This window comes from Urocampus carinirostris, chromosome 3, assembly GCF_059441175.1.
Source record: "Urocampus carinirostris isolate Australia breed hairy pipefish chromosome 3, RoL_Ucar_1.0, whole genome shotgun sequence".
In the NCBI taxonomy this organism is placed as follows: domain Eukaryota; kingdom Metazoa; phylum Chordata; class Actinopteri; order Syngnathiformes; family Syngnathidae; genus Urocampus; species Urocampus carinirostris.
The window spans coordinates 63,878,800-63,901,436 of record NC_142351.1 but is presented as its reverse complement, the minus strand read 5'-3'; the positions used below and the strand labels follow the sequence as shown (position 1 = coordinate 63,901,436).

Genomic DNA, 22,637 nt, shown 5'->3' with positions numbered 1-22,637 from the left:
ATGGTTAGAATTGTAAAATTAATAATTAACAATACTCTTAATACCGACGCCAATGACAGTATAAACGCATAGAACGAGCAGTGCTAACCTGATGCGTCCACCATCAACCTATCATCTTGCTTTGTTACTGTATTTTTTGGTTTGAACAAATTTATTGACACTAAAAACAGAAAACAATCATGACAATCTGTATGGGGGTTTTGGGGTTTTTAAGGGTTATTGATCTATCTTCGTTGTGTGATGTGACATTTGTCATTGTTCACAGTAGTTTTTGAGAATAAGCCCGTAGTCTTTGGTGAAACCCAATAGTATAGTCGTGTGTTTTGTGGCAAATTCTGCAACTGCTTAGATAAATAATGACTATATCTAGAACTAAATATATTGAAATTAAAGCAATCCTTCTAACTTATGTTCTTTTTCCCTTTTTATCTCTTCTTCTGTGAGTGTGTGAACACCACACCGGCATTGTGGGAAATGTAGTAGTTGCGCATATAAAAGAGCTGTTAGCTGCAAGCTTGCTGCAGACTGCGGGGCAGTTCAAATAATGAATCTCACTGGCTGCAAAAAACCTTTGGATGGGCTTAATTTGACCATTGGGGCTTGACTCTAACATATTTTCTTTACATGTGCATTTATTTACAATGTTGTTTGCTCAGGGGCCGAATACAGACTTTATGTTCTTAGTTGGGCCAGATCAGTAAAAAACATCAAATATATAGCTTAGTTTTCCAATACCATGATTCATTCTTCAGCATACATTTGTTACTTACACAAGAAATTAGAAACACGGATGATAATGGATTTTTATCAGCACAACATATTTATTTACAAACAATGGAAAAAAAAAACATTTTTCATGTTTGGCGTTGAATGTGGTAAAAGGACAGTGTGTAGTATTTAGTCTTCCTAGTGGTACAAAAAACCTTTCATTTCGTAAAAACAAAACAAAACATTGATTTAAATACTGGGCAGTAATACATCTTACCAATACATCTTTTTATAAAAAAAAGTCATAGGTTGAGAAATTTGTATTTCTTTTACATAGTGTAATCCCCAACTAAGGTGCCGCTATGTTTATCTGCCGTCTTGCTGCTTTGGGTGGCATCGGTTTTCGTTCACATTAGACAACATTGCCATCTAGTGTTTACATATTACACACTTGGACTTTAACAATTGTGTTAACAAATTTTTATTTCAACAGATGAGTAAATGCAGCTTTACATCTAAACTATCTTACCACAAACATCACATACTTAAACGAATATGAATATGAATAAAAAATACACTTGCTTTCAACTGTCATACTGCTTCAAAATAAATAAAAATAAATCCAGACTTGACGTCAGCTCTTTTATACATTTCCCACCCTCTATAAGCAAGAAGGAGCATTTGATTTGTATTTATTTAAAGAAAAAAACATAACTTTTGATAGGAATGGGCTAGAGATTTATTTTTTACATAGTTAAAAATTTGGGGTGGGCCGAATTAAATCATCCAACGGGCAGCATCCAGCATGCCTGATTTAGATTAAAATAGTATTTTTGTTTATTTAATGTTTATATCTGGAAAACCAGGGGTTTGGAACGCACCAACTATATGACAATTACACTTTACGCTCCCTGCCTTGGAACTCCTGTTTGTTGTCGTGATCCAGCATTCCCACAATAAAAAAAAATCCCACATGGACTCGAACAGAGGTACCGCGAGGACGTCGCCCTCCAGATCCTCTGCAAGGATATCCTGTCCCCCGACTTACCTTTCAGCCCTTTCTAAACAGATGAATGAACGAGTTGGCAAGGGTCTGTGACAGACTGTTTGATATGATCCCCCTTGTCACACAGATGGCCTATTACCTGCTGCTCCATCCTCTTATATAATGAGCAAGGGCGGATGATACGGATAATACACACATCTGCTGCTTTTCTATGCCAGCCATTGATCCAGCCAGTCAGCCGGAAAGCAGCTGCTCTTGCAAAAACACAACAGAGACTGGAGAGATAGTCTATCTTCTTAGAATATATACATAATTCTGGAAGAAATATTGTAAAATTGCAGTAAAAAAAATTGCAGTTGAGATATTTCTACTGTGATATGTGCAAGCTGGAGATAGTGTCTTTATTTGATCCTCTGGTGATACTTGAGAGGGAGGATGAAGGCATTAAAGCCATGTTGTGTGCGTGATGACGCGTAAAGCCTGCCTTACTTATTCCATTTGCTCACTTGGTTCACAACAAGAGATATCATTTTCCGTGTGATCGTGAAAATGAAATTATTTATTAATGTGTATTTGGACATATTTTGCTTCCTTACCATGAAGAATGTGTTTCGATTTTCATCACTGAACCCCCCAAAAAATATTTTGGGGATGCCAGGGTTGGGTTATTTTGACTATTATTGCTGAGAAGTTCATAGTTTAGTAGACACTCATACTATAGAGAAAATACATCAATGGATTTTGAACTCCAAAGAGAACAGGAGAGGACCACACCCTCAGATAAGAAATTCCAACCTGTTCTTCAAGCCACCCCTTAGCGCTTTATTTTGATTAAATCTCCTAGGTTACAAAAAGAATATCCTCCCAAAAGGTTGTGGAAATCAAAGACGATCAACAGTTTCGGCCAATTATGACAATGATGTAAACAGTGCATAATATCTAAAATGATGGACAACAATGAGGTATTATAATCAAAATAACAAACAGGCATCAAATGCAATCTTCTTTGCAAGTGTCCAATACTAAAAACAGAATAAACTTATACATTGTGATCTGTTGTTATTTATTTTGACTTGTGACGTGCAGTCAGGGGAGGCAGGTGAGGCACAGAAATATAAAATTAAAGTGTGGAAACCTAAATGCAGGGAAACAGGACCAGTGGCATTTAATACAAAAATAAAATTTAAAAAAGAAACAAAGTAGAAAGAATAAATGTGTAAATGACAGCTAGCAAACTCTCCAAGCGGCCAGAAGGTACCTCGCCTGGTTTTGGTCCCTGTTCCAGCGGGGAAGGATGAAATACCTTGGTCAATGTCACTGTTTCGAGATAAGGGCCATTGTCCTGGTGACAAGAAGAAAGTGCCATTGGCCGTATGTGCAGCTAGTCTGATGGAGAAGGGCTGTCTGCTGCACCTGGTTTCTGTCCTGGTGGCGAGAAGGTCCCTCTTCCACTTCTGGATTTTATGTTTGGTGGCAAGGTCCCTTTCCCAGCATAGAGGAAAAGGTTTATTTTTTCGGTGGCAAGGAGAGGGTTCCTTTTCTGGCAGCAAGGAGAGATCCCTGTCTTGCAGTGAGATGAAGGTCCTTCAGCTGCTTTTCGTCCCTGTTTCCCTGTTCCAGCAGGAAAGGTCTCTTGGCTGCACCCATCCCCTGTTTGGGTAATGCAGGACTGTGCCGCACCAGTTTCCTGTCCTGCCAGCAAGAAGGTCTTTCAACTGTTTCTGGTTCCTGTTCTGATGGAAAGGGACAAGGACCCTCGACTGCCCAGTCCCCTGTTCCAGCGGAGGATTGTCTTTGTGGTTGTTTTTTTTTTTTGTTCAATTCTGTCAGCCTGTGGGTGTACTTCAGAGGGCACCCACAGGCTGACAGGCTGGCCCACAGACCTGTTCCTGCTTCCATGCACTTGGGTCCACCCGCAAATTGTGACACACAGAATAGTCCAACTGGGATCAAAGGCCGGATTTTTGGAGCATACCTGATGAATCTTTGACATGCATAGAGACAAACGAATAACCCATATACATGACTTTTGCAATATTCCCATTGAAAACACAACAGTCTCATGTCGGATAAATGTGGTAGTATCTGGTTTACCAAAGTAGTCTGTGGGATTGAGACCGTAAAAACGGGTTGACTGTGGTCTGACAGCAAAAAAAAAAAAAAAAAAAAAAAAAAGAACATTTAGTGGGGAAAGTGCGGCTTTAGGTCCTCGGAATGCACGCGACCAACCCCGAACTGTTTGGTTATCTATCTGGAAGTTGGGTAATCTGCGAGGTCCGATGGGGATAAATCTCATTAATCCCGTTCACGCAATCACCAGAGTGATGAAACAGATGTCACATTTTACTGGGGAGCACCATTTTCTTTTTGATGAATAAGGATTTAAATTTTAATTTTTTTTCTTGCAATCCTATGATGCGAGACAATAATTTTATTTTTGTAGTTAACTTTGTCATCTTGAAACAAGCGTCTATTAAATATATTCATATAATGAGGTGATTCAATTCTCACATGGCAACCTTTCCACCCACATCTTATTTCTATCACAGTAGCATGTCATCGATTTCAAACGGAAGCACTTGGGGAATCGATAAGCCTCAAGTGTCTTACAAACAACAACCTCCATTCAGTGAGCACGTCAAACTGATAAACTATTTGTTTAGTACATGAAATTGTAAGATGATTATACTTGAATATTATAAACAAAAATCCATGCGCGGATTGGGTGGATTTTTACAAGATGCCTTGGAAACCTCGGATACGTGACTTTTAGTTGTATTGCAGATGTAAATAAACAGGATTGGGAGGGAAAATAGGCATCTTGCGGTCCCCCCCTGTGACCGGTGGATCACTTCCAGTTCAAAACAGCACACTTCTCATTTGAATCTGTCAATTTACGTCCGAAAACAGGCCCTCAGTAAAAAAAGGCACACATGCGTTCACTTCCCTCGGGTATGACGAACCATTGGTTAAAAACAGGTCACACAAAAATAAAGTGCAGTAAGGGATGGATTTTTCCAACAAATTGGAGTTGAAAGGGATGTAGTGTGTGAGATTTTCGGATATTAAAATTACCTAATAAGAAATAAGAATAATTGTATCAGTATTGTCAATAATATTAAAGAATAGATACAACATAATTATGAATGTTGGAAGCATCCCTACGATAGTAAAACGCATTCTGACAATGAGCGGGAAAAGTTTTTTTTATCATAGGTTTATTGTTTCTTTGAAATCATTTTCATTGTTTTGATATGACATGGAAACAAGACTGCTCTGTATAATAACCACAACTGTGCCTGTTAACTACTAGTCAAGTGAAATGTAATGCAATGGTAAAAGAGGTACATTTTCACAACTGCTGTAAAGATAAAAACAATTGTGGCCTTGTTCTACAAAATATTTTTGTAGTACAACGGTTGAAGGAAAAATTTTACTATGTAGTACTACTTTTTGGGGAAGATAAGATCGTAATGTTCCCTCTCCGTATCGCAGCTCGACTTTCGGGTCCTCGGCACATTTCGGATTTTTGATTAGAGAGCCCCAATACACAAACCAATCAGAAATCTGCTCCCTGGGCACTGATTAGAGCAACATGAATGAATTATTTAGACAGTAAAATAACAAATAACTCCATATACATGCTGTTTGTGAGTCCAAAATTATGCTCTATTGCTGCATTCCGTCTTTTACCAAGTTGTTCTCGTATGTGGCATAATAGAAGCATGGACTAACACTGTATACAGATGGATAAAACTGATGCAACCATTATATAAGATCCAACTGTTTCATACATTTCATGAATTGTAGAGAAAAATAAAAAGCAAGTGTGCTGGAGAAATCAACCAAAACCAATGAGGCTTTCAAGTGGGTAAACCAGAGTTTGCATGCATTAGCTGCTGCATGACAATGCCCCGGATGAGGAAAAATGAACAAGTAAACGAATTCCTTGTGTTTCGGGATTTAAAAACAGTTTGCAAGCATCAGGACAAGTCAAAAAGTTGATTAACTTTGAGAAAAAAAAAGTGTATGATGTGTGTTCAAGCTAATTGGTTGCTTGATTTTTTTAGCTTGGAAAAAGATAATATTCTTGATATGATGATGCCTCTGTACCCAAACAACTCTGTCTTCGAATATTTAAATGGTTTTTGATACAGTATTTAAATTAAAAATCGAAACACATCGGAAAACATGGCCGAGTGAAATAAGTGGCTATCTTGGTTACGCTTCCCCAGTCGGATAGCATAATTTCAAAAGAGATTGTCAGTCCGAAAACACAAGTTCGAAATCGATTCACTGTGTCTTATTGCATTTTTTGCTTGTAATAATGGTTCCCACGAAAGTTAATGATAATGGAAAGAAAATAAGTACAATGATCCAGTTGAAAAAGGATATCTTGCAAAAGGTGTATGAGTGTTTGCTATGGAACTGCTACTCAAACATACAGTAAATGCTTTAGAATTGTTTTATTTAGCTTTATTTTGTTTTATATCTGTATTCCATCCATCCATCTGCACCGCTTATCCTCAGTGGGGTCGCAGGGGGTGCTGGAGCCCATCCCAGCTATCTTCGGGCAGTGGGCAGGGGACACCATGAACTGGTTGCCAGCCAGTCGCAGGGCACACAGGGACAGACAACTCTCTCGCGCATTCACACCTAGGGACAATTAACCTGACATGCATGTTTTTGGAATGTGGGAGAAAACCGGAGTGCCCGGAGTAAACCCACGCAAGCACGGGTAGAACATGCAAACTCCACACAGGAGGTTCGATCTCATGACCTCAGAACTGTGCCGCGTACGCACTAACCGCTGCGCCGCCGTGATGCCTTATATCTGTATTATGTTTGATATTTATTATGTACACATTTAAATAATTATTCTTGTTTAGGTACGCATTATTCATATTTTGGAATGTGTATAAATGTATAAAACTAATAACCATGGCTTCAAATAAGAAAACATGTTATAATTCTCAAACAGTTCGGTGTTCGAACACTGATCCCAAAGATATTATGGTCGAGTACCAAGGTATCACTGTATTTCTACTCTAACGCAGAGTCTTGGTTTTAGTTTTTAGTCAGATGCCGTTAGCCTTATTTAACGAAGAGCTACTCTTTTGCTTCATGTCCATGTCCATTATGATTGCTTGCTCCACGGCGTCCGTCAAGGACAACTTGTCCTCGGCTTCATGTTCTCTATGATAAAAGTAGTTGAAATTGGAGACGATGACGGGAACAGGAAGAGCGATGGTCAGTACGCCCGCAATAGCGCACAAAGTCCCGACCATTTTCCCGCCCAGTGTTATAGGACACATGTCCCCGTAACCGACAGTCGTCATAGTCACCACCGCCCACCAGAAGCCATCCGGTATACTGACAAACTGCGTGTTGGGTTCGTCGACTTCGGCAAAGTAGATCGCGCTGGAGAATAGGATAACTCCGATAAAGAGGAAAAAGATGAGCAGACCAAGTTCTCTCATGCTGGCCTTGAGAGTCTGGCCAAGGATTTGCAGTCCCTTGGAGTGGCGGGACAGTTTAAAAATACGAAAAACCCTCACAAGGCGTATAATACGAAGAATGGCCAAAGACATATTCTGCCCAGTGCTATCTTCACGCTTGGCGACCAGTTCTGTCACTACCGTAACGAAATAGGGGATAATGGATATGACGTCAATAATGTTCATGAGATTATGGAAGAATTCTCTTTTGCTTGGGCAGACCAAAAACCGAATGCAGAGCTCGAAGAAAAACCAAGCGATGCAGGCCGTCTCGATGAGGAAGAATGGATCGGAGAAAATGGTGGGCATTACGGCGGACGGTGCCACTTTGCTGAAGCTGTCGGTTAAATTGATGGATTTGATTCCTGTGGGCAAAACAATGTCTGCGTCGTCCCGGAATTCTGGCAACGTTTCCATACAGAAGATGATTATGGATATGACGATGACCAGCACAGACACTAGTGCCACGCACCGAGCGGCATTGGAGCTTTCCGGATACTCGAGGAGCAGCCAGAACTGCCTAGAGATGTCGTTACCAGGCAGCGGTACCTCTACATCTCTAAGGAATCCTTCCTCGTCACGAAACTGCTCCATGGCTTCATTTCCCAGTTCATAAAACAGGATTTCGTCAGCAAAGACGTCCAGAGGAACATTCGCCGGACGCCTGACTTTACCACCTGACTGGTAGTAATACAAAATCCCGTCGAAACTTGGTCGGTTCCGGTCAAAAAAGTACTCGTTCCTCATCGGATCGAAATAATCCATCCTCTTCTGAGGGTCCCCCAGCAGCGTATCGGGGAACTGGTCCAAGGTCTTGAGTTGAGTCTCGAAGCGAAGACCAGCAATGTTGATGATGACTTTCTGGTCTCCGTCGTCCAGTCCTCTTTTGTCCACAAAAAGATCCTCGCAACACTCTTTGGCGAGCTGCGTGAAGATGGCCTCGCTTTCCTTGGTGCCTTCGCTGCTTAGGAGCAGCTTCCAGGTGGAGATCATACTGGAGCAACTACTCCTGCCCTCTGTTAGCATCGGTGATTGAGGGACCTCCAGAGATTGCATGAATGGGAGAGGAATTGATGTTGTGGACTCCCACATGCATGAGGGAACTGGACTGGCACGGGACAAAGGTTGGGAGGAAAATTGCGGGGCCCGCAGTCGGTAGTTAATAACCGCTATGTCAGGATCTGCTGGTAAGTCCACAGTGAGAGCCGTGGTCTCGTCCACGTAGGCATCGTCATCCTCGAGGCCCACAGGCAGCTCGTCCAGGCTCCCAAAGTTCACCAGGGCCACGTCCATGGCTCCGGTTCAGGCCAGCCGGACCGAGAGAAACTATGTTCAAATCAGCATACACAGTTTTCAAGAGTGGTTTGGTCAGCGGGAAGAAACTGATAAGAAGTCAGGCAGTCGTCTTGTTTTTTTTTTCTTATTCACCTGTGGAATAAAAGACAAAAGAAGTTCATCACTCCAAAACCGAAGCATGAGAAAAACTTAATAACAAGTCGTTTGTCCTGAAGATAAAACGATTGATTTAACTCAGGAATAAATGGAGAGAAATTCATAGAAGTTTGTTTGTACAGCATAAAACGTACTAAGGGCAGCCATAAAACGTGTGTATTACAGTAGATTTCTGGAATATGGCGTCCCCAGGCTACGTTGTTTTCACATTACAATGTGGAATACGATGTTTTTTCAGTCCCTTGAAATTGTACCACCATACAACATTTATACCAAAAACATACTAAATGAAATTTTTGCAGTATCCATGCGTATGTCTGTGCAAGTTACATGCCTTATACATCTCTGAGCTAGTTGTCTGCTCCTGGTTGATATATTATAAAATGCTGGTCTTCTATTGGTTTCTTTTGGTAATGCTATCAGCTTAATTCTCTCCCTCAATGCCTTTATGCCTCTTTTTTGTTAGTTCATAAAAACTTTGCAAGCTAATGCAACTCATACATACTGTATATTTTTGCACTATTTTCGCTAGAAGTCCCAAACCTTGCAGTGATCCCAAAGAGAGAGGTACAGTAAAAACCTAATAACCATGAAAAAAAGCTTGCACTCACCAAGAAACAGAAAGATGGTGTCCATTGTTACTTTAGCTGAGTAATATGGCCATTACCAATCGATTATTGGAAAAATTATAAAGGAGAATGAAGCAAACTAAGTACAAAAGGGCCTGAAAAGTGGAAGTTTTTGAATCACTTTTAATTCCATTTAGCTGTCTCGTTCTGGCTCTGCATCTACCATCTACTTCACTGTACCAGCTCAAGTCACATCTTTTTTCCTTTACATTTATGTTTATTTAAAATCGTATTGAATCGGATTTTTGTTAATAAATTATAATATGTGTTGTTGTAAATCAACTTTTTCTTCCTTCTCATATATATTTGATTCCGGGTAGTGAGTATACTGTTTTACAAAATAAAGGCTGGGACCATAAGCTCTTCCTTCAAAGGTTTTGTTTAAAGAATACTTGCATGAGTTACAAACAACGGCTGCAGACAGTTCACAGGTGCAAAGAGGAAAATGGCTAAAAATTATTTCTGAGCTAACTATGTTTAAACGAAAACTACTTTGTTCAAACCGTTTCAAGCAAGTCTTGTATGATAATGTTCAAGGTACGAAATAAAGCACAACTGGAAACATGAGGAAGTTATATAATCACGGCTGAACAAATTAAGATAAAGTGATATTTAAGCAGGGACATACATCAACGTTACAGAAGTATATACATTTTTAATGTTTTTACCAGAAGGCACCCTCTCAATACCATTTTGCTGTCCCTGTTTGAGAAGTGCTATTTAAATGACCGTATCTCTGCAACCGTTTTAAAAAAAAATTCAAATTATCATGGTAGTTCTCCAAAACACCCATAAGATGGCAGCAATTTACTACAATGGTATATTATTGTATATGTGGCAACAAACCAATCACAGGCAAGAAATGACACCGAAGGGGCATAATAAGTCATGCCATTCATTTTGTAATCCTTTTTTGTAACCAATAAAAAAATGAATCTTTTGAACACGACTTTATTAGTTTTGATTGTCAAAGAGGCAATGAATTGGAGTACTGATGGGTCATGTTCACCATCTACAACACAGGCCCATAAAACGCCTAAAAAATTAATTGACAATATGTGGACAACTGAAAAAGCAAGACTCAATTTTTTTTGGGATACATTTATAACACTTCATATTTCATATATATAGGTGTTCATGTTCAGTTCTAGTCTCTAGTTAATTATAATCCGGTTTTGTTTTTCATGATAAACTGTCATCACATTGTTTTAACACATTGTTATGGTATATATTGCCAGATATTGAAAGTTATGGTTGTTCTGATAAAAGGGGCCAAAGCTCGTCACTCTGAACATAATCTATAAATTGTTTATGGCCAAAACAACTAAAGAATTCTAAAGGGCCAGTATGATACTTGGTCAATAAAGGGTTCATTTATGTCCCTGGGCGTCTACTGTAAAACAATTATGATTAAAGTTATTACAGAACATCCATCACACCTCCAACCTTCCTTCAATACAAAGCAGAACTTTCCTTGGCAACAACATTAGATCAAAGATCAAATGTCAGATGCCAAGATGCACAAGTCATGATCGAAATATTTCCCTTGTAAATCTACTTCGTATCAAAGATGTGCAGGTTTAGTCTGTGCAGGTTCGAATCTGCCCCCCTGTTTGAATCTGTGTTTATTTAATGCTGTTCAAGCAATCACAACAATTTAAAACTATTGAAGTATTGTTTTGCTCTACTAAACGCCGAAGAATTTCACGCCATAGAAGATCCATGACCTTGAACTTGCGAATTGCTAGCTTAAAACAGAGGCATCACATGATGTGAGCGACTGGTGCTTTTCTATTCTTATAAGCCAACATAAATGTGCAAGAGTGCATGTATGAAATATGGACAAAGCATGTTTGAGGGAGCTAAGCAACTTCGCCAGATGTGTGTAAAATTCAGCAGATGTCCAGCCGGATTGAGTTCAACTTCAAAACAGCTCTTTCATAGCTGTTTGATAAAGTTCACACTTCTTTACCAGAACTATAACTCGGGTTTAGGGATGGTTGACTAATATTGCTATTTCTTTTGTTGGTAGGAAGATAGGTAGATTGGTATAAAGGTACATATATAGGTATGTAGGTAGGTAAGTAGTTAGGTAAGTAGGTAGGTAAGTAAGTAGGTAGATTGCAACAGTCTCTATTGATGGTGAGCTAGCTAAGTACTAAATAGCTAACAGGTTGGTTGCTTGTAGTCTGTAGGCTGGATTTTTGTTTGTTTGTTTGTTTGTTTGTTTGTTTGTTTGTTTGTTTGTTTGTTTTTGGTGGTAGGTTAGATGGTTTGTTGATTAGTTGGTTGTGTAGTTGGTTGTTTGGCTGTTGTTTCTGTAAGTGGGTTTGTAGTTTGGTTGTTTGGTTGTTTTTCGTAAGTAAGTTGGTTGTTCTTTATGTAGGTTTCTAGGTTGGATGGTTGGCTGGTTGCTTGTTTTTTGAAGGTAGATGAGTAGGTTCATTGTGTAGTTGGTTGGTTGGTTGGTTGGTTGGTTGGTTGTTTTTTTCAGATAGGTTAGTAGTTTGGTTGTTTGGGGTTTTTGTAAGTAGGTTACTTGGTTGTTTGGTTGTTTAATTGGTTGGTTTTTGTAAACAGATTAGTAAGTTTCTTTGTTGTTTCTTTTTTTGTTGGTATGTAAATAGGATGGTTGTTAGTAGGTTGTTTTGGGGGGTAGATTAGTATATTGGTTGGTTGGTCTGTTGGTTATTAACCAATGGTTAATTGGTAAGTTGTTAGGTAGGTTAGTTAGTTGATTGGTAGGTTGGTTGGCTGGATGTTTGGTTGGTTGATTTATAGATTGATTGATTGAACAATTCCAGATAGTTTGTTTAGAGTGAGCTTTTGATTTATGAATTTCCCTTAAACAGCTCTTCCGCTCCCAAAACGGAAGAGCAGCTTCAGCGACAGAATGCTGTCACAGTCTTGTTCCACGACTGAGGAGATAATTTCTTTCTCATGCCATGAGGCTCTTTAACCCCACCCGGGGGAGTAAAAGACCACATTAAACCACGCCCCCGCATTGCATATTACCCTATTTATATTCCAGTGTGTATTTTATGTAGCACTATCTAAATACTCTATATCAACACGTTACATTGGGTATTTATGTATTATATTCCTTTTACTTTATTAATGTTTTATTTTCAACACAAGGATACTGCTGGAAGTGTGAATTTCCCTACGGCGATGAATAAAGCATCTATCTATCTATCTATCTATCTAAAATATCATGTCCTTCTGTAATAACCATGTTATAAAGGGTACAAGCATGAGATTGGGTGGGCACAGCTTCCAATGGCCCACCCGTGGCAACAAATATGCACAGCATTTGCTAATACATTAAATCTAAAAGAACAAAAATCATATGCCAAATTGCTAAAGATATTGAAAAACATGTATCAACTTTAATATTAACTGAGTGGAATTGATGAAAATAAACAAACTAATTTTAAGCTTGCATTTAAGTGTACTAAAAATGTATCGTAACATGTGCGGTGGCTGCCCTTGTGGGTTGTACATGCTTGTAGAGGGGAATTAGTTGGTAGAGGTGATATTTTTGGACAAGATTTTTGGGATTAATGCAGACCGGCCAGCGCTGCGCCGTAAGCCCACGGATCTCTTGTGTCGGATCAAGACAGATGCCAGCTAGCTGTCATGGATAGGGTGCAACAAGTAGCTAGCACACATATTGCAAATAATTCCTGAATGCTCAAAATACTGTTTTAATTTTATAAAGCATTTGAAAAAGAACTACACTTTAAAGTTTCTTGCATCATTTGCTGACATTTTCCCAATTTTATTTATTGTAGTATTAATTTACCTTTTGTATATAAAATAAGAAAAACATTAAACACTCAAAAGTCAAATTTCTTTTTTTATCTTACTTTTATTGTGTTTTTTTCCTTGCAGAGGTAAAATAAAGAATTGAGAACAATATAGTAATATTAGATAATATGAACAATTAAAAGTAGAGAATAAATCCAATTAGAAACATTACTTGGTCCAAATTCAATTATACTTTCTATTTAAATAAATCAATATCAATCACGCAAATTACTTTTTTGTGCATTTTTTGGCTTATTTAACTGTTTGCATTCCCTTTCAGTTACACAGCAAGAGATATGTAAATAAACAATATGAACATAGTAAAATAAGATAATGCATGCAAGAAAAGTGAACAATATTTACTCTTAAAATAAACATTTTTTTCTGCTAACATAATATTTAAATACAATAATTATTGGGCTGACAGTTATCAAACTGAAAACGGCCAAACATGACGACGTAATTATGATTAATTAAAAAAATTAATAACTATTTTCCAGACGATAGAGCGCTGATATTTGAAAGTGTGTGTTATAATCCAGTGCTCCTTATTGTCCGGAAAATACACCAGGTTAAAATATTTATTTAAAAAAATTAATGTAAACTGTTAAATAAATCCTGATCTGCATGTCTGTCTGTGTTTGTATGAAGATTATAGGCTCCGAAATGGCTGAATCGATTTTATGAAAATGTATACAGTAGTAGTTTAGGCCTTTTGGAGTGTCTAGCTAGATTTTGTGTCAAGGCACCCCCAATAATAATATCAATAAACATCTAAATTTGTGTACAAGTGGTCCTGGATCTTCATGCGGTCATGCTGCTCTTTGGCTCTCCATAGTGGCCCCTTGACGCTTTTTCAACAAAGCACGGCCCCAACAAACTCGCTTCAGTAGAATACCCGGCAATGCCAATCCCGGCAACGGGGGCCATTATTCTTGTTGAATTATGTAATCGGAAATGCAGAAACACCATACATCACTATAGTATGATTATAACATGATCAAAATTCAACAATATTAATATTTTTATCCTTACAAAAAAATGTAAAAACATATCCAGTAAAACACGAAAAAAAAAGATTTTCATATTGCAACTCATATGCAGGAGTAATTCGGTAAAACACTTATCCTAATACTACTGTTTGAAGGTTTCTCACTGGAAATGTTTACTTCATCATCAGGATATTCATTTTATCTGCTGTTTTTCATCCATGCTCGTTTTCGTGCATGTGTGCAAAGGCCAAAGAAGCATTTTGGAGACAGCTGCTGTTCACAAGAACTTGGCCTGGAGCCTGCTAAAGAACCCCTAGTCAGCTTGCGTCTTATGAATGCCTCGCAGGGGGTAGAACGGGTGAAAGAGTGAATGGGGGTTATGGGTACATAATACAACACATGTACTCCACATATAAGGATATTAAGAAAGCGCCAAGGGCAAAAATGTGTTCACAAATCAAAGTTGGAATGCATTTAATTGGAACGAGGATGTGTGCAATTTATTAGGGATGCACAATTATTTGATACTGAAAAAAAACAAAACGTTTAGGAACAATGTTTTTTGTTTTGTATTGCAAGATTCGTGACAAAAAAAGAAAATTATTTATATTAAAAAACTACCTGTGTCACGAAACGGAACGAGACTGTCTTGAAACGGTTCGGGAAGCAGGAAGTTGGAACTCGTTTGCGTAGACGATCTGTCACTTTAATTGAGAAAGAAAACGGACCAAAAACAAAACAAAGCAGGCTCAGATGCAGGCAAAACTACAGACTAGGCATTTAACGGGATTAAACAGAACTTGCAGGAATCTCTCAGAATGTTACACCCAAGTGCAACAAAGTCCAACAAGCACAACAAGAATAAACAGGTATCAAAGAGGTATGAACAGGTTTTCAACAAGGGTAAACAACGATCTGGCCAAGGGCAGTTCCAAAAGGAAATGTTTAAGTACCCATAGGAGTAATCAGGAAATGCAGGTCAGCCGGTGTCAAGGGGCGGCGCCAGCTGGGCGCCATGACCACCGTGCAGGACATGACAACCTGTAAATATCTTGTATAAAAATTCAAGACTACTGTATTTTCTTTTTTCAAATTTGAGGGTTTTAGGTGCGCCTTTTAGTCTGGAAAATACGGTAGGCAAAAAGCAAAAACTGTTAAGTAAATCTCCCCATAAGTGGTAATACTTTTTTTTTTCAAATCCATCTTTACCGCATTCATCACAACTGGTCAAGAATACAATAGCCAAAAATGTTAACGCTGACCCATTTTAATTACCGACTGCAAAACAAACATCCCCAAAAAGTACCCCCTCCCTTCTCCCAAAGGAGATTAAATCAGACTCATTTACAGAAATGTTCCATTATTTTCCAGAAGTCCACTTTTGATGCCAGACAGGGAGAAGTCTGCCATCTGGACTGACTATTAGTCTAAAGCCAGGTGGCCTACAATCCTATCAAGTACACAACCACAAACACACGTATATGCTTGATATTATCATCGACGTGCTCATGGCTCACAGCTCACGGTTCCCTGAACCGCCAGGGTAGTTAGGGCACCACCTTCTGTGGGGTGTCTTAGACAGGTACAGCTTGGCGGTGCCCATCCCTCTCCACGCCCTTTTTGGGGTTTAGGGATTTGTTCCTTCACATGAAACAGATAGTACTGCTCTCAATGGTTACCAGTAGCAGAAGAAGCCTCCTGATCTGACTTTTATACAGCACCTTTTCGGTGTAAGGCGTCATCTTGCTCTGCAGACATGATCCGGACCTCAGCATTGATGGGCAGCAGCATTTGAGTGTCAATACTAATACTAGATCCTAAATTACTGAGGAAAAAAGTTGTTTTGCTGAAATTTTGAGTATCACATTTTAAAATACGCATTGCGTCATTTGTGGTTTTCATAATTTGGTGAAAAAATGTGTGGTGATATATTAAAGGCACAGGTACATATCTTAAATTCCTGCACTTTGTTTAAGGAAATTTGAAAAGTTACAAACTTTAAACTGAAAGCTCAAGTGTGTAATATTTAACCACTAAGAGGGCACTATTTTGTCTGGTATGAGCGAGTGCCAGCGATACATGACAAAGCATGGCGGCAGGATGCCGGACAAACATGGCGTCAACTTAAATTCTAAGTCCATGATGTATAAGAAATACAAAATTCTCAGCCTATGATTTATTAAAAAAAATACATTGGTATTGGTCATGTGTTTTTGCCTAGAATTCAAATACGTATTTTTTCTACCAAACAAAAGTTTTTTGTACCAATAAAGGAACTAAATATTACACACTGTCCCTTTAAGGTAATCTTCTGTAAATAAATTCATTATATCAAATAGTTTAAGTCGCAGCAAATAGAAATAGATAAATAATGACCACAAGTGAAATTCAACTACAATCTTAAAACTTAAATGTTCAGTAAAACATTTGTCCCCAGTGATTTAGGGACTAGTATCAGTATTGTCACACAGCGGGGATACGCTGTACACCCAAAAACAATGGTGACCAGATGATGAAGGTGCTGTATCTGAATCAGATTAGGAGGCTTCTTATGCTACTGGTAACCATGGAAAGCATTACTGTATGTTTCATGTGGGGGAGCAAACCAAGCACTGCCAGGCTGTACTTGCCAAAGACCACAGGAAGTGGTGCCCCGACCTGGCGGGTTAAGGGATCTGTGGGCCAAGAGTAAGCCTAGTGCTTTCTTTTAATATACTTTATAATTATTTGGGTAAAATATTTCTCACTGTATGAAGATAAGGCATTGATTTAATGTCACATAGTACAGTAATAAAACACTGCTTACTTATAGTTTAAATAAAAAAAATAGCATAGGAGTCTCACTCAGACGCAGTGTTTCCAGAAGCTTGTAAAAAGTTGCTCTATAACTATATCTTTTAAGTGTTTTTTTTCACTTGTTTTATCATGGAGTGCCCCGTCCAATCCCGTTGGAAACCAAGTTTCACTATCAGTAGCTTAGGAGGTAGAACCAAATAGGTCCCAGTTTCCACCTCTAGGTTGGATGTCTACGTCCTTGGGCAAGAAAATGAACCCCTAATGCCCCCGATTAGCAGTGCGGTGCAGTGCATGGCTGACTACGTTAGCGGTGTGTGAGTGCGTGTGTGGTTGGTTCATGTGTGTAGTGTATTGTAAAACACTGTAGAGTTCCTCAGTGACTGGTCAAAATGCTATATACTACGGCCCTGGTACAAAAAAATAACAAAAAAAATACACTGCAACAAAACCCATTCATTTGTTTCGGTGTCTCTGTATTTTACGAAAATGAAATGGCACTGTGGGACCTTATATAGACAGGTGTGTGCCTTTCCAAATCATGTCCAATCAACTGAATTTAAGCTGTAGAAAGATCTCAAGGATGATCAGTGGAAAAAAGATGCACCTGAGCTCAATTTGGAGCTTCATGGCAGAGGCTGTGAATACTTATGTAAATGTGATTTCTCAGTTTTCTATTTTTAATAAATTCAAAAAAAGTAAAAAAAAACCTTTTTCACATTGTTATAATGGAGTATTTTGTGTAGAATTTTTAGATAAGAGATTAAATTAATACAATTTGGAATGAGGCTGTAACATAATAAAATGTGGAAAAAGTGAAGCGCTGTGAATACTTTCCGGATGCACTGTATATATATATATATATATATATATATATATATATATATATATATATATATATATATATATATATATATATATATATATATATATATATATATATATATATATATATACACACACAGTAATCCCTCGGTTATCGCGGTTAATGGGGAACAAAACCACCCGCGAAAAGTGAAAATCTGCGAAGTAGCGACGCCCCTTCAAAAATGCTTCAAAAAAATAAAATATATATATATTTTTTATTTTTTATTTTTAAATTATTTTATTTTATTATTATTTTTTTAGACCCGCGAAGCTCTGAACCCGCGAACGTGGAACTGCGAAGTAGCGAGGTCCCACTATATATATATATATATATATATATATATATATATATATATATATATATATATATATATATATATATATATATATATATATATATATATATATATACATATACATGGTGTCAGAAGTGGGATTGATATTTGCAGAGCAAATGAAATAACAAGTACCCAAGTTAAAGCATGAACAGAAGAGGTGGAAATGAACACAGAGCTGTCAAGAAAAAAAAAATATTGTGAAAAAAGGTCAGAACAGATTGAGTGCAATTCCAATAGATATGGTTTCAAGCATGGGATCAATAGGTGTCCTGCTATGGGACAGATATGCAGAAGTTGTCTAAAGAAGAATCACTTTGCCAAAATATGCAAATTACAGTGTCAGTCTGGCTCATGGAGGCCACATGACCGGAAGAGGATAAATGCATTAAAGCCAAGTGAAGAGGATCAGGAAGAAGAAATGTTCATTGGTACACTTAAAGTGGAATATAAAAAACATAAGTGTTATGATAGCTGCAGGTTTGGGAAACAAAGAAGAAATGTGGACTGAAAACATGACACTAGAGCAGACTGCAATGCAATGTCCGTTAACACTTCAAATGTACAAGATGTCAGAGGCAGGCTCAGACCCAGTAAGAGCAAGCTGTTTGCGTTATTCGGCCAGAAAATAGCACCACTGGGCAAAAGTGCTCTGACATGAGAATATAACGGAAAAAGAGCCAAATTGAGTTTGAAATTACACACGAAGATTTTAAATCAATACTGGGTTTGTGAAATCAGGCCTAGTTGAGAGAGTACATAATGTAAAGATTGAGGATGAACTCCTTGAAGATTATATAAAGATTTGTTTGATCGACTGTGTTGCATTCAAGTCAAGTCAAGTCATTTTTATTTGTATAGCCCTAAATCACGAAGAGTCTCAAAGGGCTTCACAGATTATTACACTATATTACACAGACTATTTTTCAGCCGACGAGAAGAGTAGGTTATTTATATGCTATGGAGTAGAAGTGAGTTTTAAGCTTAGATTTAAACATTTCCACTGAGGTTGCAGATCGGATCTCAGGGGGAAGAGCATTCCTGGGTTGTTACTACAGTGAGCGAAAGAGAACAACTTAAAGCTAACAAGTGCAAGATCAGGACAAGTGAAATAAAATACATTGGACACAAGCTCAGTGCCAGTGGCCTAAAACCAGATGAAGAAAAAGTCAGAGCGGTAACACAGCTACCATCACCACAAAACAAGCAAGAATTAATGCGGTTCAATGGCATGATCCAGTATCTTGCAAAGTTTATTCCAAACTTGGCAGAAATAAGTGCTCCTTGAAGAAAGCTGCTTGAAGGAGACACAATTTGGCATTGGGAGGATCCACAAAAGAAAAGTTTTGAAAAACTTAGGCAGCTGGTCACCAATGCACCGACTCTGAAGTTCATTGATGTTGACTAACCTGTAACTCTATCAGGAGATGCCAACGCAGAAGGCATACGAGCAATTCTACAGCAGGAGGGGCAGCCGGTAGCATATAGATCAGCGCCGGTATGCACAAATTGAAAAAGAGTCACTTGCTATTGTGTAAGGATGTGAGAAGTTCCACCAGTACGTTTATGGAAAAGTGGTTCAAGTTGAGAGTGAGCATAAGCCACTGGAGAGCATGTTCAAAAAAAAACATTACATCAAGCTCCAATGAGGCTTCAGAGGATGCTCTTGAGGCTGCAAAGGTATAGTCTTAAAGTTGATTACCGTCCAGGGAAGGAGCTTCACATCGCAGATGCGCTAAGCTGTGCATTCCTCAATGAGGATAAGGGAGACCGGCTAGAGAAAGAGTTGGAGGTGAACGTAATTACACTACCAGTATCAGAGGAGAAGTTGCGTAAATTCAAATTAGCAACTGCGCAGGACCCTGAAATGCAGTTACTGAAGGACATAACGCTACAGGGGTGGCCAAATGAGAGAAGTGCAGTACCTAAATTGATTCAGCCTTATTATATTTTTAGAGAGAAATAACAGACAGATCTGGACTGATGTTCAAAGGGGCAAAGCTCATTGTTCCGGCTCAAATAAGGCAAGAGATGTTGAGGAAAATACATGAGTCTCATTTAGGCGTTGTGAAGTGCAAGGAGCGAGCCAAAGTCATTCTGTATTGGGCAAACATGACTTCACGAATAGAGAATCTGGTGTTTCGTTGTGCTACCTACCAGGAGAACCAAAAACGTAACCAGAGAGAACCATTGAGTTCACACCCACTTCCAGAAAGACCATGGCAAAAAGTGGGCACTGACCTCTTTCATTATAGAGGATCTGACTACCTGTTGTGTGTGGATTATTTCTCCAAATTCCCAGAAATAATCAAACTGAAAAACATCACCACTAGCAGTGGGATAGTCGCACTGAAGTCTCTCTTTTCTAGAAATTGCATTTGTGACATTTTGATTTCTGATAACGGACCGCAATATCCCAGTGCCGAGTTCAAAGACTTTGCTAACCAGTGGGAGTTTAGACATCTCACTTCCAGTCATGGGCATGCTCAATCCAATGGACAAGCAGAGAGGACAATACAAACAGTAAAACATGTGTGGAAGAAAGCAGGAACGTTTCACTTTTGGAATATTGCAATACACCACTGAAGAAGTTAGGACTGTCAGCAGCCCAGCTGCTAATGGGAAGGCGGCTGAAAGGAAAACTACCAACATCAACAACACTGCTTACACCCAAAAAATCGGAACAGGTGCACAGCCAGTTTAGAGAAAAGCAACAAAAATCTTGCCTGACTTGCGACAAGGAAACATGGTCGGAATACAAAAAGGAGAGACCTGGAGGCCAGCTATAGTACTGCACCAAAATGAGTAGCCAAGATCTTTTGTTGGCTGATGGGACATAGTTCAGGAGGAACAGAAAACATTTTTGGAAAAGAAGTGAAGAGACATTTCCTCACATTAAGGATTCTGACATGGAAACAGACATGGACTCGGAGACACAAGACTGAGACACAAGTGTGAGACATGAAAAACGCAACATTAGCAGGTTAACCAGAACACACAGGAGTCGTAGACCGATCCCAAGTACCTGGTTAGCGTTCTGAAGAACAATATTATACAAGGTCTGGAAGACAGAGTAAACCACCTATCAGATATGGATGTTGACTGAGAGAAAGGACAATTAACTTATATTTCATAATCCGATACTCGTCCGCACTAAATAGCGGAGAAAAAAAAAACATAAAAAGGAGGATGTCCTATCTTTGTATATAATTTATGTATCAAATGTTTTGTGTACAGAGCACGGTCACATGAATGTAACTTGCAGGCAGCCGTACCTGTCAGTATAAAAGGAAGTGGCGTAAGGCCTATAAGGATGACATGAACACGGTTCTGTAAACGCTGCCCTGCCAAACAATAAATACAAGACAAAGCCATACGCCTCATCAAAATCTTACAATGTTCAATATTTAATTAAATACATCAATGCATAATTTCATATTATTAAAAAACTCATTGCGGGAAAAAAATAAAATCTTGCTGATTTTAAACATTGTTTTTATTGTTGTTTTGGTTAAAATGAGAAAAATATGACCAAAATAATACAAAATAATAATAATAATTATTATTATTATAACAACCACAATATCTATAATATCCATAATATTTATAATTTCAAGTCTATTTTTTTCATATTGGAAAATAAAAATAAAAAATACGCGATAGCCCATTTGCGAGTAAGGGTAAATTGGTGAAATTGATTGATGTTCCTTACCTCAATTTCCAGGGAGAGCTTTGGGTCTCCTCCACTTTGCTAGGGCTCCCCTGGCTCCCCGGGCCCAACCAAAGGCATGTCGAGTGCACACTGGAGCCGGGCGGCGCTTGAACGTCTGAGCCAAGGGGCCACCAGCCCAGCTCCCCCCCGCCAGCAGGTGGAGGTCACACTGGGGGCAGATGTGGTAATGATATAACCGGGACATGCTGACGTTTGATTTGGCCAATTCTGGTCTCTGCCCTCGAATGCAACAACTGGCTGGGGGGGTCAAAAGTGGGCAAGCAAGAGGAGAGAAAGGGGAGGCGGCTGAAGGTTTCCAAACGGAGTGAGAGAGACTAAGGAGATTAAAAAAAAAAAAGATTGCTGTATATAACCTCTGTCATAAGCCGCCACATGCTCTCTTGGCTGCATTCCATTATAAGGACCGTTGTCCTCTTATCTAATTAAGAACATGCAAACTCCTCCCAGAAAGGTTCGATCCTATGACCTCAGAACTGTACCGCACATGCGTGCTTCCCAAGATATAATTTTAGTAATAAAAAAAAAGAAAATGAAAGATTAAATTAAAGATTAAGGTAGAAACAAAAATAAAAACATGTGAATAATTCAAAAATATATAAATAAAATACTCCTAAGTATTGTTGACATTTGGTGTCACATTTGACCAGATTTGAGAGTACAGTATTACTATAAAAATTGCAAAAATCTGCCCTACACTGTCCCAGTCTAATGCTGAAATTATAACTCAAGCGTTTTTTTTACCTCACGTCTCGCTTACCTGCATTGGTTCCCCATCAGCTTATGTAGGTTTTAAACCAAGGGATGGTGTAATAAT

At 38.6% G+C, this 22,637-nt stretch overlaps 1 protein-coding gene across 1 annotated transcript; it reads right to left on the bottom strand.

Moving 5' to 3' along the window:
* Nucleotides 1-901: 901 nt before the first annotated feature.
* kcna10a (potassium voltage-gated channel, shaker-related subfamily, member 10a) lies at nucleotides 902-22,036 on the bottom strand. The gene is made up of 2 exons (XM_088332945.1): nucleotides 21,803-22,036; nucleotides 902-8,640 (listed from the first exon to the last, which is right to left on the bottom strand). The coding sequence occupies exon 2, from the start codon at nucleotides 8,503-8,505 to the stop codon at nucleotides 6,793-6,795; it is 1,713 nt and encodes a 570-aa protein (XP_088189071.1). The 5' UTR covers nucleotides 8,506-8,640; nucleotides 21,803-22,036; the 3' UTR covers nucleotides 902-6,792.
* Between the last annotated feature and the right edge of the window lie 601 nt (nucleotides 22,037-22,637).

Coding starts and splice junctions, on each gene's coding strand:
- kcna10a (XM_088332945.1), bottom strand. CDS start 8,505: ATGGACGTGGCCCTGGTGAACTTTGGGAGCCTGGACGAGCTGCCTGTG.